The following is a 19,172-nucleotide window of genomic DNA, read 5'->3' as shown; positions in this document are numbered from 1 at the left end:
CAGAGGGAACCAGAGGTTTATTCCTTGTGGAGGAAGGAAAGATCTTGTACTGAACTGTCAACCCTGACTTTTTAAAGAGAAGCATAACCCATGAGCTGAGCCATGGCTGATGCATTTGGTGAGGTCCTCCCAGTGTATGTGGATTCCTCCACTGAGCTGCAAGAGTAATCACAGAATACTACTGCCTATGTTTGAGGGAGCAGGGAACAAGATTTCTCCAAACCTTCAAGCATTGGAAGAGCTGCTTACACTACACACAGGATTTTCCCCCAAGAGAAGATGTAACGACAAAGACGATTGCATGTTTGGTATCATCAGAAAGAATGTAGACAAAAAGCAGCAATGAACACAGAGGTCTTACACATACATTAAACATTCAGCATGAATGAATGGAAAGGATCAGTTCCAAAAATGGGTCCAACATCCCAATTTTTACAAAAAATGTGATTGTACTGTAGCGGAACCATCATGATAGAAGACAATTAAATACATTTTCAGTGGGATCCACATGAGCAGCCTTCAATGTCTATGCACTTGTGCTAACTCTTAGCATGGTTCAGTTCAAATGACAATAGGAAGTTATCCAAACCTGCAACAAACTTGCTTTTGAATTTCTCTGTAAGATACAGTCTTGTTGTTCTCTACAATGAATACTCCTCCTTATCTTCTACCAGCCTATATTCCTCTTCTGGACATACCGTTTTGAGTATAGGGTTAAGATTTGTTTGCATGATTTGCATGTGAGTATCACTCAAGAATTAATGACTCAAAGCTTTCAGATGCCCAAACAAATTCCATTGGTATTTCTGTTTCTTCAAAGAGCAAAAACAGTCTCATATAATACCACACAAAAATGTAAAAAGGAAATAAACCAAATAAATTTTAAACCACTGAACCACCATGAAAACTAGGCCACAGAATAATCTATCCATACAGTCTGCAACACACAACAAATTCAAAAGAACAATAGGATCAAATACCTCGATGTAGAAAGAAAAAAAAATCTATAGGTTTTGGAGCACAACATGAAGCATTTTCCTATCATCTTCATAAAATACTACAGTTAGTTTTACTACCCACCTTTCTACAACATACACAAAAAAAAGTCTCAAAGAAGAGAAATTATTTTAAAAAACAGTTTTAGAAAGCTGTGTAGCCAGCAGCACATTTACTTCTTGATTTGGAAACAGCACATTGAAAAACAGTGCATATGTAATAGCTGATACTTGTCAGTTTTTGAGACAACTGATAGTATCACTTGGATAAGTAACCTGTGCACCCAGTGGTCATGTCAGTGATGCTACATCCATAAGAAGGTATTCTGAAGCCTGAGAGATTGTTCAACAGCGTAAATAAGTGTCAGAAAGAAAGGAACAAAGTCTATTGTTTTCTCCCTGTTGAACACCAACAATAATGTTCTGCAACAAATCACTATTAGCCCTGACATTTATAGTACAGGTCTACTAGTGAATCAGGAGTAGAAAAAGAAAGGAAGAGAACAAGGAGACAAACACCAGTCACTCAGTTTAGAGCAGGACTAGGATATCAGACATGTTATGGATAAGAGTGTCACACACTGGCAGATGTATTGAGGAAAGCAGTTGTTCACTGTCGCTGTGATTAACTGAGCACAACACACTGGGATTGCGGTCTGAATGCCAGAAGCTCAGTAGTAGTGCAAAACTCAAATATAAGACAACGTTTAGAAGTAAAAGTACTTACCCTTGAGAGTGGTATAAAAATGTTTTAGAGTTAAAAATTAAATGTGCAAACACTCTAAGAACCAATAATTTCTTGGTACACAGAATGAAAGTATTTATAAAATACTTATATTCTGACCACAGGAAAAATGTTTGTAAAGTTTTACTTACTTTGGATGGGTAAATTCATCCACTAGGACAACCTTTTCTATCAGGTCTCCACCAACGGTTCGAGCCAAATCATAGAAATCATTCTTCGAGTATGTCTCAGAAGGCAGCCAAAAGGAGATGTCATTGATCAAAGGTGGGTATCTGCTGAGAGGCTAAAAAAAATAAAAAACATACCTTTATAAGTGGCTGGACTTGGTAGGTATATCTACTGCTGTTCTGCACTTGTATATTACACACAGCACACAGCTTAGAAGCTTTCTGAAATGCTTTTTGAAGTGTAAACTGACCTTGTAAACAACTGAGAGGCAAGATTTTATATTAGGAAATGTCTTTTAAAGGTCCCCTCATAACCATTTCGATTCATTCATTCAGAAGAAAAAACTTGTTTTGTTTGCTAAAATCAGCATTTATGAGCCTGAATACACCTTTGCACCGGAGCTGTTTAAAAGGAAGGATCATTTTAACACAATTATTCACTGAGTAGCACCGCAGTTTTTGAAAGCGTTTTTCAGAGATTCAAAAAATCTTATTACATTCATGTATATAATTTATATGTATTTTGTATAATTCCCATATAACACGATATGTTTGTTATTTATACTGTCCAATTGCTAAGAAACTCTTATCAATAGGTGCCTTCTTATTAAACGATTACAATAAGAAATAAACTTTGGCTTAAAAAGAGAGATCAGTTCACTTCCCACTGGTTTTTATAAACATTCAAACATCTAAAACAACAAAAAAAAGTCTTACTGTTGGCATAATTATTAATTCCACAAGTATCACAACAGACTCTTAACATAAAGAGGCATCTCTGCTGCAGACAGAAAGACCTCATCTTGTGGTCTGAACACTGCAATTTTTTATTCGCAAAAACAGGAAGAGAAAGAGAAACAAAACAAGACGATTATTAATTTTTCGGTTTTGATGAAAATTTCTTGGAGTCAATGGATTTCAGATCTTGTATCTGCTGAAATGCTTGCCCCTTTGAAGAAAAGAAAATGGTAATGCTCTTCTTTTCATGCCCTTTAGGTCATGCAATATCTTACTTCTGCCTTCCATTAAAGGACTGCAGTTGAAATAAGTACTTTCTCATAAGATTGTTCAGGTCTGCAGAAGAAAACATCTTTCCTTATTTTGCTTATATGTATATGACAGTTGATGTGTACAACTTGGTCTACACAGTATATTATTTCACTCAAAAATGTATTCCATGCTTGGCAATGTTTTATGATGGAACAGTGAAATCCTAAGTGAATACCTGCTAAAGCCATAAACCTGTTAAAAAGGCAAATTTACAGCATGCTGATTTGCTCAAAGCCTGTTTTGTACAGTGTTAACCAGTCAATAAATATCTGATACGGAATACAGTGCAAGTTTTAAATTAATAAGCCCCCCATGAATAAATGTGTGAATCAGAAATGATTATTCAACTTGTCAAATTAATTCATATCGCCAAATTAAAAAATTAAAAAAAAAAGCGCAATAAATCCATCACACAAGAGCTTTTGGTAAAACACTAATGAATGAAATGCAAACATCTCCTCTGCTATGCAAAAGTCACAGGTGCAAATGCTGGAGATACAACCTAATACACGTGTTAGTGTAAAGGAAGATACAAACCTGTAGCAGACCTCGATATTCTCACCTCACCCCTTTCTACCATTACATTTATCACTGCTGTATTTTAGCAACCTACTGAACACACCTCAAAGCTTGAAGGTACTAGTCCAAAACTCACTGAACTCCCAGTTTCAGGACATTTAATTATTCAACCAGAAGATGTTGTTCATGAGCCTAAGCACGACCACTCTATTTGGGCAGGTGCCTACTTTCATTCCCAGAGGTACAAGGACACTAAAGAAAAATTACATGTTCAAGTAACTCAGCAATATCCTAAACCCCGAAAGGAGAAAAGTGCCTACAGTTCTTAGTGAGTATTTGGTATCAATTTCAAAAGAAGCAGGATTGTGTCAGGCACATGAAAACAGCACTCTTTTTCCTCACTTAAAATGAGATGTACACAAAGATCCAATGTGGTCAGATCTTGCAAGCATACCTGGAACAGTCTGACTCACATTATCAGCGTTGTCAAATTCCTTGTAAGCAAAGTTACTCAAAGATGTAATAAACCATAGGGTCTGGCCCTCCTGGATTATCAAATCTATAATAAAAATTGCTGCTTTGCCTCAATCCATGACATTAGCAGCCTAGATACAGAATTGTTGCAATTTTGTGTGTGCATGCATGTGTGCATGCTTGTGTTACAAAGATGAGAAGGACAAATGATTAAAACAGTAAGTGTAACTTTTTTATTATTAGGTACTAGCCTTTTCACAAAGCATTATAATGCAGAGAAATCTTTTATGGTAAAAGGAAAGGCAATAATCCTTCACCACTTTTATGGTAAAAGGAAAGGCAATAATCCTATATTATACTGTCCCTTCACCACCTGGTGCAGTCAATATCATTGCAGTAAGTATTATATCAACACTAAAGTTAGTGTAAGGATAAAATTCCCAGTTCTTAAACGTATTGATCTGTTTGTTGTAGAGCTACATGAGCTACATAATTGTTTATTAGCTACATCAAAACATCAAAAATGTGAAGAGGACAGGACAAGTGTCTCCAACTGGCAGGTCAAAATGAAGCTACAAAATTTGCATTCAGGCACCCTAGCAAACACATACTGTGCTCCTACAGATACCGTTGCCATCACCGTCCTCCCTTCTGAGCTCTCCTGCTCTTAAACAACAGAGTGGTCTGAAGCCCGTTGACTTTGATCCCTTTTCAGGTTCAAGGCAAATGGCAGCCCCCAAGACTGTTTCCTTATGAATTTACAGACACTTTAGAGGCTCCCCTTGAGAGCAATGTGTTCTTCCCGCTACGTCTTCTGCTCTGCTGTCACCTCCAGCCACCACTTCCAGCTACATCCTCTTCACAACTAAGGTGTGCTCCAGCACAATGCCTGGAGAAGCTAACAGGACACTGGCTGGCTTCGCTGCCCATATGTTGGCTGACTCCTAGGATGCTGCCCAAGCTTGGAAGGCCCGCCATCCCTCCTTCCACTGCCTGACCATCCCCTTTTAGGTTTTTGGGGAACTGAAAAGAGATTTAGGAAAAGGTAGAACTGATCCCACCTGCAGAGTGCTGCTGTGAGGCACTGGGGACGTCTGACAGACAGCACTGCTGATGCACAGACAGCACTGCACCACTTCTTTGGTCCCATCAGGGCTTTGCCACCTCAGCGCTACTTTAAATGTTCTCTTTACTTTCCATTTCAAACACTGCACTGCACTATCTTTGACATTTTTCAACAGCCTCGGAAAACACGAGCGCTTTCCCAGTAATTACACTATCTATAGGACTCCACTGAGCCCACGTTGTAGGGAATATTGCAAATAACAACATCGCATTTTTCAGTCACCCAAGGTGAAAGCATTTAGGAGTACTGAATTACTATAAATTTTAATAATAAAATGGAAGTTTATGATGATCCACCCTCAATGATACATGTTTACTAGTCATTAGTCACACTTCCTTCTGTGGTTAATGAATAAGCCAAGTACTTACTAAAACTGCAAGCTTTTTCCTCTCAGGGTGCTAATTTTAGGATAGAAATGAGTAGCTGGACGCCAGTGTTGTACCCTGCTCTGCCAGCCTGCCTCAGCAACGTCTAGATGGATCAGTGGAGTGCCTCACTGAAAACTCCTTGGGTTTCATGGGAACTCTTCTGCATGGGCTTGTGACAGTTTAGGGCATTCCTCATCCCCAGCCCTCTGCTCTACCTTTCTGTCCGAGTTTACTGACCCTGCAGTGGCCGATAAAGCAAACACGTGCCTGTTCCTCCACCACCGCAGTTCACAGCCTGCCGTGACCAGCTGAAAATTGCCTCTCAGTGGTTTATGCTAATATATTGTGGATGAAGTATTGCAGCAGCTTGAGGCATTGGGGGACAGCTGTCTCAAGCAGCAACAGGGTCCACCAGAACTCATCCATCAGCACAAACTAACAAATACTTGAGCTCCACACTAGGGCACTACTCTGGACACTGTGGCAGTGGGAATCAAGTGGTCATTATAAGAGTAGTCTCTGTTCGTCCATACATGGCAAAGGATCATCAACTAGCCTGGGTCCAGATACCTCACAGCTGCACAGGACAGAATACGTGGCAGAAACCCCCACACCTCTGGAAAAGAAACATCTGGGGATAATGCACAGCCAGTGCCAGCGAATAAGCCTTCATAAGGCCACAGAGTGTCCTTAACCAGAGTCCCAAAAAGCAGAATGAACCCCAGCACTTTCCACAAATATTAGGAAAAAACTCATGTTTTGCCTGATGCAGTAACTGTGAGTGCATCATGCCGAGGGGACAGAAGTTTTGTGCTGTAGCTGTTGGGTCAGTTCCCTCCCCGCTGCCGTCTGCAGGTGGGGGGACACACTGAATGCACGACAAACACTGTAGAGGAAAAGCCTGGACTTGTGTTTTGACATCAGTGATCCCAACACAAGGTTAATGATGACACATACCAAAAACTGGGTTAGCAACTCCACAGCAACTGGGTTAGCAACTCCAAACTATCAAAAAGCCAGCCATGTTTTACTGCCATCCCCAGTGCAAGTCAGAAAAATATGAGACTTAGCAGCATCGTGACTGTCAAGCTTTAACAGTCCTGCGTTGCCTATGTTTTGGAAAAATATGTACATAAACTATACAGTTTTAATGCAACGTCATATTCTCATCGAAATGAAAGCTACGGTCCTGTAATAGCTAAGCCCTTCTTAATATATTCCATGGTGAAACTACATTAATTCAGTGTTATCATAGGAAATTTAAACACATAACAGGCATGAAATTCAAATTTGCAAATTTACAACTGTAACTTAGCTCCCTTGCACATAATGAAGTTTCCTGTATTAGTGTGTATGCTTCTAGATTTACACTTTCATATTTATGACCAGCATAGACAAATTATGGTTGCTGCACGAAACATAATTTTGAATTTCTTGGCTGTCATGGCTCAAAATTCGCAGTCACAATGTTCCATTATGATAAGTTTTCTACCCTTCCCTTCACCAAATAATTTTTTTCTTAGTTATATATAGGGAATTCTATATATTCATACATGTATACACACACATATACACATTTATGTGCAAATACACACACACATATATATCCAAAGGAGGAAATGGAGAAATTTCAATGGAGAACTTCTATGAAGTCTGATAAGCAGATGTACAGCTATGTTCTGGGACTAAGCTCTTGAAACCAAAGCAACTGGACCAGTTTGGGACTGGTGCACTGTTCTGTCCTCCTGCGGTGCACAGCAGATGGCTGTTAGCCTCCATTGGTACTCTAAGCTTCTCAGGGAATGTACAGACAAGCATGATCAGCCCTTTTTGAATAGCAGTCTGCTGCCCCAGCAGTAGTCTTCACCTCTACAAGCTCACATACAGGCACAGGGAACACCATGTATCCATGGTGTCATGTTTTCCCTGGATTTCAGGCACTCTGCTAGTACATGGACTATTTTGAGTGGAAGAAGTTTCCTTTGCACATGGGTGAGAATATCATTGCATAGTTGGTTTGAGCATCATGTCAGTGCCTTTGAGTGTCCCAAATGGCTTCAAACCATTAATTCATTCAATGTGGAAAGGGAAACACCCTTCTCTATTTCTCACAGAAGCAAGGGGAAAAGAGGAGAGAGACCAAGGGAGGCATTGCATTTCAAATGAACTAAAGGATGCATTTTTTCCACACTGCATACCATAACTGAGGACCTGTTACACGAAACCAAAGGGACTAAACAAATTCATCATGGACAGATCCTCTAGTCACTATTAAACAGAGTGATCCAACTGCAATTTTGGTTCAGCAAGTCTCTCATGGCATTAAGCAGGATCAGTAAAACTAGAGAAAGATCATACTGCGTTCATACTGGCTCTGCTGTTCTCCAAGCACTTGCTGTTTGCCATCATGGGAGACAGCATACTCGAGCTGGATGGGTAGGTATAGCACAACAGGTCTTCTACTCTTTAAGAAAATTGCTTCTTTCATGGCATTCTGGTAATGACAATATGACCAAACCAGATCTCCTCTCTTTTTCTAGTTTAGTGAGTTCTCATCTTAAAACAAGTATGAAGGACAGCATAAAGATGTTGAGCTACTCAAGAGAACTGGGTGTATACCACCTTACATACAGCTCCTCTTAGGCATGGCAGCAGTACTACACAATCAAGTCCTCTAGAAGCTCTAGGGCTGGAGGTAAGGTTGCCCAAGCATTCCCACAGCCATCACCCTTTCCCTCCCTTTTCGATTTCTAAACTGCTTTTTTCCTTTCCATTCCTAAAGGTTTTAATTTGTCATGGTTGATGGAAATGTCTGATTTCTAAGTTGAGTTTAGGAGCCCTGGTTCCAACTCTGCTCTTTCATTTCAGATGAGCTACCACGGGCCACAAGGAGCATTTATGCCCACAGATACTGCAGCTGACTGGACTTGCCAACACACACCTGCAGGTCAAATCAATCAAATAATATCCCAGTTTCTGCTCCAACTAGTGCAGTTCACAGCCCTTCATGGGGCGAAAAAGGGGGAGGGATGTCAGATTCCCCTCTAGAGATCAGTACTTTGAAGAAAATCATACATTTGACAGAAATACCAGCTTGTTTGTCAGCAGCAGCCTGCACAATTAAACCAGCATTGGATGACAAGTCATTGCTGTTCCTCATCTTGGCAAAGCACTCTCTTTGCCTTTACCTCCCTCATCCCTTGTGAAAAACAATCATGGAATTATGGAAAAACAGGAAGTACTTTGCAGAAAATACAAGGAAGAAAACAATTTTATCAAGAAACACAGTAAAAGAAACTGTTCTCAAAGATGAAACATCTGTTCTAGATCCAGGTTGAGCAGGGAGGTGCCATGGGTCACAGGCTATCTTTCCAGGTAAGTCTCAGCCTTTAACGTGGGATGAAGCAGCTGCAGCCCCATGGCAGGAGCTGCAGCTTTGCGCCTGACCAAATTTGTGGACCAGATCCCTCTCTACTGTGTAGTGCATGCCACCATCTGAGCTCTGTCCCCTTCCCACCTAAGCTAAGCCCTATGAGGTCTTGCTGAAGATAAGAGTTTCTCTCTTGAGCTGTATTACAAGTTCCGTTAAGGTGTAAAATAAGAAAGAGTTTAAATATTTCTGTTCTGCCTAAGTGGTCACCAGCTAGCTCTCCATATTATCTCCCTTAGTTACGTTTTCCAATGCTAGTGAAGCACTTTTCAACAGAAAAAAAAACCCCAAAGACTCATCACAAATGCACACGCGTGTGCACATACACAAGAACAAATATGACCCTTCTTGCTAAAAGTTACAGTGTAATATTAGAGGAGCCCGCCTGACAAAGGAAAGTCGATATCTAATATGACGCTGAAAAATTAAGATGGGTAACAGCCAATGAAAAGATTTAACTTCTTAGATAAGCTGCTCCACCTTTTCCAAGCACCCAGAAGAATGCAGAAGAGGGCTGGTGCTGTGGCAGAATGAGTGATTAGGAAGCTTGCCGTTATCCAAAATTAATGCTAGTTACTAAGCTTCTGCAGTCCCACCAGAAAGGGACACTGTGTTCTCATGCACAATATTATTTTAAATTGCAAGCATTTTATTTTCTAGTCAAGCTTATTTAAATTTGTCATGGACAATACTCCAAGTTTAAAGCCACAATACGCTTCTCTGAGTGCAAATACGTATTTTAAACTGACTTGTGGTCAACAAACTGTGAAGAAGTACATGGCTTTTGAGATGCTTTCCAGACCCAAAAGGATCACTTCTACTGCCACTGAAAAGGTTATTTTTATATGTTTAGTAAGGAGTTGAAAAAGTGCAGGAAAGACATAAAAAAATGAAAGGATTGACCTAATTCTATTAAAAGCAGGATTGTTGCAGTGTACACGTCAGAGGGATATTTCCAAATACCCATGCACTTGGGCATTTGGATATGCCTTGCCACTTGTGATCTGATTATAAAAAACACCAAAATATAAATATAGAAAATAAATAAAGAAAAATAAATTATTCCTAAATACTGATGATGGACTTTCTGCTCCATGCTTGAATACTCAAAAATAATTTCTCATTCCCATAGAACAGAAAGGAACTCACAGGGAGAACTAACAAAAGGGATGTCTTTCTACTACTCACTCCCACATCTCAGCTTCTTACACCCCCTTTTGAAAGCACTGGGCTGAAGAAGAGATTACCCTGACAGGTTCCTGTAGCGGTTCTAGGTCTACTGTGGGAAAATACGCATTTTTCTCATGCTTCTTCCCCAGCCTCCCAGTTGATGGCCTGCTGAGCTAGCTGGTTTCATGGAGCTAATCTTCTCCCATTTCAAACACAGACATATCACTGCAAAACAACTAAAAGCCAAGAAATACCTCTTCTGGTATCCCTTTTCCATTTGAGCAGTTGCTACCACAGAACTGTTGCGACACAAAAAGGAACAGATGGGACAATCTATTTATCACGTTGTGGTGTTATCTATAGAAAACAAGCAAGCTTGCGTCCCAGGGAAGGAATCCAGTTATTTGGAATCACCAAAATGGTAAAGTGGATTCTCACACCAAACCTAATAATCAACACTTAAGACCGCCTTTTGCACAAGCTCTCCATATTCTGTCTGTCCTTCCTACACAAACCTCCCACCCCGCAGGCAGAATCACTCTCTCAGGTTTTTTGAAGCAGGGCTAAAAAGGACAGAGAAGACACAGACCTCAGAAAACAAACCATCAACAGGTAAAGACTGTATGCATCAACCCTGCACTTTTCCAAAAAAGTATCTACCATGCCTGCAAGCAACAGGCTATGAACTGGTATAAGTCAGCATAAACCAAATTTCTCAGCAGATAATTCTCAGAAGAATGTCTTCTACTGCAGTGCTGAGCACTTGCAGTTCCTGCAGAAGGCATTTGTTGCTGCAGGCATCCAGTGTTTGCCATGCTCAGAAGTCAGGTTTCCTCCTTTCTGAAGGTTTGGTTTCTATGTGTTTTCTCATTATGCTTAATAATAATGCCGAGATAAATAGCTCAGTGGGGTAAAATACTGCACACATCAACAATTCATATAAAAGATTTATATCTAAATAAAGAATGCAAGTATTTGGAAATAGACTGCAGCAATATGAAGATGTATTTCTTCCAAATACATAGCATAACAATGGAAAGAAATTGCACCCAACATTTTATTTCAGCTTAGACGAAAAATCTCATATAAAGCACTGTTGATTATATTTCCTTTTCTGCTCATTAAATCCACCATTTCAGAGAGTTATTGTTTAAACAGCAGAATCTCCAGAACACCTGAATATGACTTACACAAAAATAAGCTGGCATCACAAATCTTACAGGCACATGCAACACCTGAAAAAGTCCTCCTTCCCACCTTGGAAGCTGTTGTGTGGGTTTTTTTTCTCTCTCTCACTCTTAAAAAGCACAGAGATTTCCAAGACAAAGTCAATGATGCTTTGTATTTTTTTGACCAGGTACAGCTTCACATAATGCCCTGGACTCCTACGAAGGAGTGTCCTCATCTTTCTACACTTCTCAGATCTATGAGCTAATCTGGAAAATGCTACTGTAGATACTACATTATAAAAATCTATGTTCCCTAGGAAATTAAAAGAGCTTAACTGCCACATACAGCGATTTACCTGAGCAGATTACTGGTGGTTTTGAACTATTCTTCATGTTTTCCAGTGCCACTAAAATAGCTGGGTTTCCTTCTTCACTTAGGGTAACTGCCCAAGCTGCAATTACTCTTGGCAAAATCAAGTAATTTACTTTCCAGGGTAGCCAACTTCACTTTTTTCCCCCTTATATATTAAATTAATACAAATCACAACCTCCAAAACCAATAATAAAACACCAGGGTAGTGTAGCAAGCTAAAAACCAGTATCTAACTTTAAAGAACAGTAGGCAAGCTAGACAGAAACAGAAATGAAAGGCTCTACTTACTTGTTCAACACTCAGAAGAGGGAGTAAAGCCTTTACTTTTTCCTTTCAGGCAGACCCTGAGCTTTCCTGAAGCTATACTCTTGTTAAAGAGTAACAACACTTAAAACAGAGAAGCCATAAGCCGAGAACAGACCAAGCACAAAAAGCACACTAAGCATTTAAGTATGCAATGACAAAAACGTAAAGAACATTTAAACATCTACAAGTAGAATCCTCATGCAGAACAGGTATTCCTTTAATGCCTTTTCTTATTTTACAAGAATCAGAAAATAGGTTCACTATTGCTGATTTAGGAGAACAGGTTACATGTGGGAATAATTATGCAAACTGGATTTAACACGTGTGCAGCAGCAGGAAGATGCAAACAATCCTCAAAAGAGGTGATTTCTTCCCATTATTAATTTTTAGAAAACTGCAAAAACAAATCCTCTGTAGCATATGCACCCCAAAGCATTACTTACTTGTCACAATTTGGTTTAGGCTGTCACTACTACAGTCCATGTGTCTCTCACACTAGCAAGATGAAGGAAATTGAGGACGGGTATGATAAGAATAATACAGTTCTTCCCAACTGTGCCTTCTGTTTTTGGCTATTCTCTGTAGCCTAATTCAAATTCTGATCAGAGAAGTGGTAGCTGAAAATCAGGGGGTTTTTATTAACACCATGTATTTCAAAGGGTGCTCCTGTCCACACATACACACACATGCACCCAGACTGTTCCCCCCAGCCCTCGTTTCCTAGGGACGCTCTACAGCTGAGCTGCAATGGCTAATCATGATGCAGCTGATGACTGTAGGGGTTTAGGCATGATTTTAACAACCACTTTATCAAAAGCTCTTTGCAAAACGTATCTTTGCATGTACATTGGTACAAATGTTAAAACAGCTATTGAGCAAACTCATCTATGACGAAACCCACCCTTTTATCCCAAACTGCTAAGAAGAATTAGAGCATATTTCCTACTGGTTTCAAGATCTCCCCCTCCCCAGCCCCTACCCTCTTTATATTTCTCTGGTTGTGTATGCATCTGTACCTTTGAAGACACAGACTTGTGTAGCATAAGTGCTTAGGCATATTTTAAACTGGAGTTTATTCTTACATCAAATGCATTATGTACATGTACAAATACAAAGATGTATTTAACCCTGCTGTAGGTATTCAGATTGTGATAATTACCTAGAACTACCAACCAGAAACCAGGGTCCATTAGGCAGATGAAGCACAGAACAATAGCCCCTGTCCTGAAGAACTTTCCACCCTAGGATAGTATTGGAGAAGACATACTGAGGCAGGAGGTACAAGACAGCTACAACTGTAAACAGCATGGAAAACACAATTATTGAGTAAGGAAATTGAGTCACTTCTCAGGTCAGGGACAAAGACTAAAGTCAAGAGAGTTATTGTGCCATCCTCTTAGCCAGGATTCACCACTCTGTAATTAAACCAATATTGGAAAAATATTGGCAAAAGTGTAAGGGTTAGACTCCTTACCAGCTACATACTTTTAGATAGTAAGACTGAAAGCTCTTAACATCTGCGGATTCTTGTCAAAACCACCAGCAGCTGGGTCTCATAGCTTCACATAACCACTACCAAATCTATTGTTATTTTAGATTTCCAGGTTTACTCCTTCACCTAATATTAATTTAATGTGGGTTTCAGCATATATATCACTGCTGGAAATTGCTCCATGGCTTATTTAAGCACTTTGTATAACCATTATACTTCATCATTTGGGATGCAATAAAGATTGGTTGATATATTCAGCAGCAGAATTACTCATTTGTGAGCTATTTGTTTTAAAGAGCCTCAAATAGTCAAACTGCAAATCTATGAGGTTTAGAGATCAGAGCAAACCACAGTAAAACATGCTTTTTGAAGCTTACTGCACTTTTTGCTAAGTAATCATTTAAATAGTATCAGGTGTACTTTGACTGGGTTGCATTGCTGTTGCCTAGTAAAAAAAAAGGCAGCAGCAGCATTTGTAATTGAAAATTAATTTTTTATTTGCATCTTGTTGAGGTGAGCTCAAAATTCAGTCAAGGCTATAGTTGCTCCTTTTTGTTTAAAAACAAATTGGAAGGAAGTCCCTGGTGGTTTGTTCCCAGTTGCTGGGATTCTGTATCATTTGTATTGATGACACACCTGCTGGGTATAACACATTCTCGACATATTCACCCATCATCCTGTAAACTAATTACATGCTCAGCCACACCTGAGGTGGACACTCTTGAGGCACTATTTTTTTTCTTTTGCTTGTGCCAAAGCCTTTCCAGGGGATGTGCTGTGAACGCTATCATTCTTGAAGACTTGTGAGAGACTGGGTTTCTCACATTTTATTCCAACTTCCCAGACTACAGAGAGGTGGAAAAAAAAAGTTATCTTGATTCTTTCTTTTTGGTTTTTCTTTTTTTTTTATCAAGTAACATTCCTTTTTTTGTGTGTGAAGGTACTTCAACATTAATTGCATGGAAGGGCAATGGCAAACACCTGTTTGGGAAGATATAGAGAGCCCAGTTTGAAATCCACAGGACACATCTACAGACTCAGTGGCCTTTGGATCTCGTGAGCGTTGCACTGCTGTGTTTCACTTGGGATGCTGCCACTGGAACCTAAGTGACAAAAAGCTCTCAACAAGAACAGCTGTATGTCTTCATTCAAGTTATTTTGTCCTTTCTTCTCTAGTCCTTGACTTTTCTTTCAGTTACTTCTGGACTCCTTCCTTCCTTCCTCCAGAACTGAGTTTTTTTATGTCCAAGGTACACGGAAGGAAAAGGTAGAAGCCTCCCAGCTAGCAAAGGCTCCTCTTTCCACTCAAGCCTTCACTTCCCTCACCGATCCATGACCTTTCCCTTCTGCTGCTTAAGCATGGAGGCCACAGTGCTGTCCAGTGTCCACACGCTATCCAGTGGCAAAGCCACCTTACGGATTTTTTTCCTCCCACGTTTCCCCAGTCACTTCTGGTTTTAACCTACCTCCAAAAAGAAAAGTGCTGTCTCCTCAGCTGTGTCCACCAAGAAGTGGATTAGCTAACTGATATGGCTTTGAGAAACTGCAGAGGCAAAAGGGTCCTTGATCCACCTCACAGTATAGCCACAGAAGTAGATTCTGTGATACAACTGGAACAGGCAGAGCAGAACAGTACATGGGAATGAACAAAAAAATGTGCTTCTCATTCTGATACTATGAGAACCAAGACTTTGAGAAAAAGCGGTACAGAGCAGTCACAAAACCACCAAAATCCTTCAAAAGGAGACAAGTTTTAACTGCTGTCTCTGATTTGATCTGCAATCAAAAGAGAGGACATCTTCCAGGTGGGCACACTTGTATTCCACATTGCAAGCTTTCAAAAATCCCTCTAGGTTTGTCAGTAAAGCCCTGGACCTCCCACATGGCTGAGAATTTGAGGAAACACATAATTACATCCAGGTTTTGAATTACCTGCCCTGTCATAAAAACTCTATTGGTGATTTAACTGTGTGTTAGCATAGAAAACTGAAATATATATACTCTGTATATATATGCACATACACTCCACCCACTCCAATCAAATTCCAACTGAGACAGTTGTGTACAAAATAGAAAACTTGTAACATCCAGAAAGAACAGCTCAAACCAACTATTTTTCTTTGAGTCACCACCAGCAAGACCAAACCTGCTATTGGCATGTGACAACATAATAGAGGTGAACATGAGAGTTTTCAAATATTCTCAGACTGTGAAACCAACGTAGAATTACTTAAAGTATTTTCAAGGAACACAGGTGATGGAGAGAAAAAGAGCCATGTTTTTGCTAATGAATATCATGCTAATGAGTGTCATGAACATCTGACTATTATCAGGTGGCTGCTAGATGGATGACATGGATTTGCTTCACCCTTTGGTACCTCAGCAGACAACAGATGGAGATACTACGTAAGATAAATAACACTAACTAATCTAAGCACAAAGGGCTATTGACATTTTTCCAAGTACAAGCAGAAAGGAATTAAACTATTGCTGATTTTTCCAGGTTCAATGGGAGGCTATCAGTAAGAATAGATTGCCATGGGTGGGCAGAGGAATGGAAACAGGGTATGCGTGAAAACCTGCATCATTGGTATTAGCTCAAAGGGTAGCAGCTGGATTGCTGGGAACCACATCCCCCGTCAGTGGTTATTTTTACCAAGATTTTCAGTAATAACATCTCAGAGCAGCCTTAGTCACGGGCCTGGCACACTAAGCGCCTCACAAATCCAGAATCAAAAAGTGGAGTCAAGTGATGGTTCCTGCCCCTAAAAGCTGAAGTACTAGCTGTATGACAAATGACAACAAGCAGATGAAAGCTGGAGGTAGAATCCACCGGAACCATGAAATGAAACTTATAAAAATGACAGATAGGTCTCTCAGCTCTTCACCACCTCAGACATATGCAGCCAGCTGTTTGGTAAGTATCACAAGAAATGGGGAGCTTGCAAAGCAGAGGTTTGAAAGAGTACAGGAAAGTGTATATCACAGAGAGCTCCTTCCCAGTATGAGAAGCAATATCAGAGAAAATCCAAAATGCTCTCATGAACCTTCAACAAGTGGGAAGAAATGTTGAAATCACTGTCCAGTTTGATGCAGACATCAGTTTCTGCATAAGGACTAAATGCTGCTAGATGAGAACAGGCTATGAAGGTCACTGAAAGTGAAGAAAAGCAACATCCTCCTTGATAAACCACAGAAGGGTTACCAAGAAAACACAGAATCACAGAATCTTCTAGGTTGGAAGGGACCTTAAAGATCATCTTGTCCAACCGTCAACCTAATTTTGACAAAAATAAACACCCACACAACAAACAAAAAGAAAAACAAAAAGCAACACCATCACTAAACCATAACTCCCAGCACTATATCAACCTGTCTTTTGAACACCTCCAGGGATGGTGCCTCAACCACCTCCCTGGGCAGCCCATTCTCATGTCTGATAACCCTTTCAGTGAAAAAAGTTTTCGTAATATCCAGCCTGAACCTCCCCTGGTGTAACTTGAGGCCATTTCCTCTAGTCCTGTCGCCTGTGACTTGGGAGAAGAGACCGACCCCCACCTCTCTACAACCTCCTTTCAGGTAGTTGTAGAGAGCAAAAAGGTCTCCCCTCAGCGAAGATAAGAACTCGGCTCTGCTGAGAAGGACCTGGGGGCTCCTGATGGAGAGCAACTGGGCATGAGTGCACCCTGGCAGCAATGAAAGCGAAGAGCATCCTGGGCTGTATCAACAGGAGCACAGCCTGCAGATCAAGTAGAGAGACTATCCCTTCTTTACTCAGTGCTTATTAGACCACATCTAGAATACTGCATCCAGTTTTGCGCCTCCCAATACAGGAAAGGCATTGAGAAACGAGCAATTTCAGCAATGGGCCACCAAGAAGATCAGGAGGGTCAAACATTTACCGTGTGAGAAAACACTGAGGGAGCTGGGTTTGTTCAGTGTGGAGAAGAGACACCTTCAGGGGAACATTACAGTAACCTGCAAGTACACATAAGGAGGCCATCAACAAGACAGACCCAGGCTTTTCACTACCATGTATGGTAGGAGGATGAGAAGCAATGGATGTATGCCAAAACAAGAGAATTTCAGAATAGATATAAGATAAAACCTTTTTTCACCATGAGTACAGTCAAGCAGTGGAACAGGTTGCCTCAAAAACTTATGCAGTTTCTATCTTTCGACTTTTTCAAGATCCAAGTGGATAATGTCTTGAGCAACCTGGCCTGGCCTCAGAGCTGACCCTACTTTGAGGAGGTGGGTCTAGAGATTTCCTGAGGTCCCTTCCAACCTGACTTAGCCTTAGATTCTAAGCCTATGAAGATGAATGAAAGCCAAAGGTAATGATGTGGTGGGAAGATAAGACAGGGTACTCCTGTCTTGGATTCCCATATGGCTGTTCATTGCACATTGAACTAATACAGCTAAGACTTCAACACTCTCCCATATCTCCACTACTGTACAGTGTCAGACAAAATCTCTCTTTTAAACAAGAGACAGTCAGTCTATAGAATCAATTGCTGTGGAAAATATCCTCACTCGGGTTTTACTTGGGGAAATAAAAAGCTAAGAATAATCAGAGAAAGAGAGAACTGAATGTGGTTGGAAAATTCATTACCTTGAAAGGCTGAGCACACAGGTCCAGTTGTGCTCCAGTGAAATTGTGAGTGTCTGAGCATCTCTTTACGATATCATATGATGGAAAAGCCACTATATTAGTCATTTGCAGTTCACTGGTACGTAAGCTGCTCGTTTTTTACACCTGGACTTGAAAGTCCACAAAATTAAATTAGGTTAGGATAGCATTGGATATACCAGTTTTCATCACTCCTGTTTTTGAGGTATGCCTGAGTTTTGGAGAGCTGCTATAAATGTTTCAATCATTACTCTCAGACAACACATTCCTTGCTTTCAACACTACCTCCTACCCTGGGACTGATGATAATACTTTAAAGTACAGAGTTGCTTTGATGGCTTGTGGTCATAATTTTTGTGGTCACTCATACTTCTTGATTTTTTCAAAATGAGATCACGAGTAGATGTGTACAGTACAAAGTCTGGGAAGACTTTTTGATCGATTTAGAAAAAGACTTTTGAATCAGTCTCAACAGGTTTTTGCCTTAAATATACTCTTCTTTTCTTGTCTTTCTCCTCTTCCTGCCCTGCCTCCTCCCCATCTTGTTTAAACTTTCTTGTTTGCCCCTAGACTTTTTCATATTGCCCCCAATGCCCAAAGTACAGCTCTTCTCTCTTCCACCTTCCTCTTACATTGTCTTATCACAGTGCTTTGTTTTTCTTGCATCCAGTCTCAAGAGACTGTCCATCCTCTCTCTCTCTCCTCATTTCTGAGCCCCTATTTTCTTCTTTTCTTCCGGTGTTTTCAGCCAACTGTCTTTAGTTGAGAATGGGAATTCATGTCCTTTTTACCCTCCAGATGCTTGCTTGTTGACTTTCTTTACCCAAGTGTGGATCAGTACAACTGGCTTCAATCAAAGATTTTACACATGAAGTTTGTGGTTTGTCAGATTAAACTGTTATGGCTTGTAACAGCCATTTTGAAAGCTTCCTCTGCTTCAGCCCTGCAAGGAGCTGATCACTCTCAGTTGGATGCCAGGAAGTGCGGTGGTCTCTGACCTGAAACTATTTAGGCATTTAAAGTTATGTTTGACTGAGCACAGGAACTGTCCCATTGATTTAAATGGGACTACTCACAAGTTTAAAGCTCAGCATGTGCTTCAGTACTTTGCCTGACTGGGGCCAGAGGGCTCAGGTTCCTAAAGCTTCAATACCA

The 19,172-nt window shown here is 40.4% G+C and overlaps 1 protein-coding gene across 4 annotated transcripts in view; it reads right to left on the bottom strand.

Moving 5' to 3' along the window:
- Nucleotides 1-19,172, bottom strand: part of FARS2 (phenylalanyl-tRNA synthetase 2, mitochondrial) — a 245,632-nt gene that overhangs the window by 78,683 nt on the left and 147,777 nt on the right. For all 4 annotated transcript variants that reach the window (XM_014940922.1, XM_014940919.1, XM_014940920.1 and 1 more), the window contains one exon: nt 1,872-2,023. In XM_014940922.1, coding sequence (XP_014796408.1) covers nt 1,872-2,023 — 152 coding nt within the window. The remainder of the gene's footprint in view (nt 1-1,871; nt 2,024-19,172) is intronic.

Source organism: Calidris pugnax, unplaced genomic scaffold, assembly GCF_001431845.1.
Source record: "Calidris pugnax isolate Ruff unplaced genomic scaffold, ASM143184v1 scaffold8, whole genome shotgun sequence".
In the NCBI taxonomy this organism is placed as follows: domain Eukaryota; kingdom Metazoa; phylum Chordata; class Aves; order Charadriiformes; family Scolopacidae; genus Calidris; species Calidris pugnax.
The sequence above is the reverse complement of the archived record's forward strand: the minus strand, read 5'-3'. Positions and strand labels throughout refer to the sequence as shown.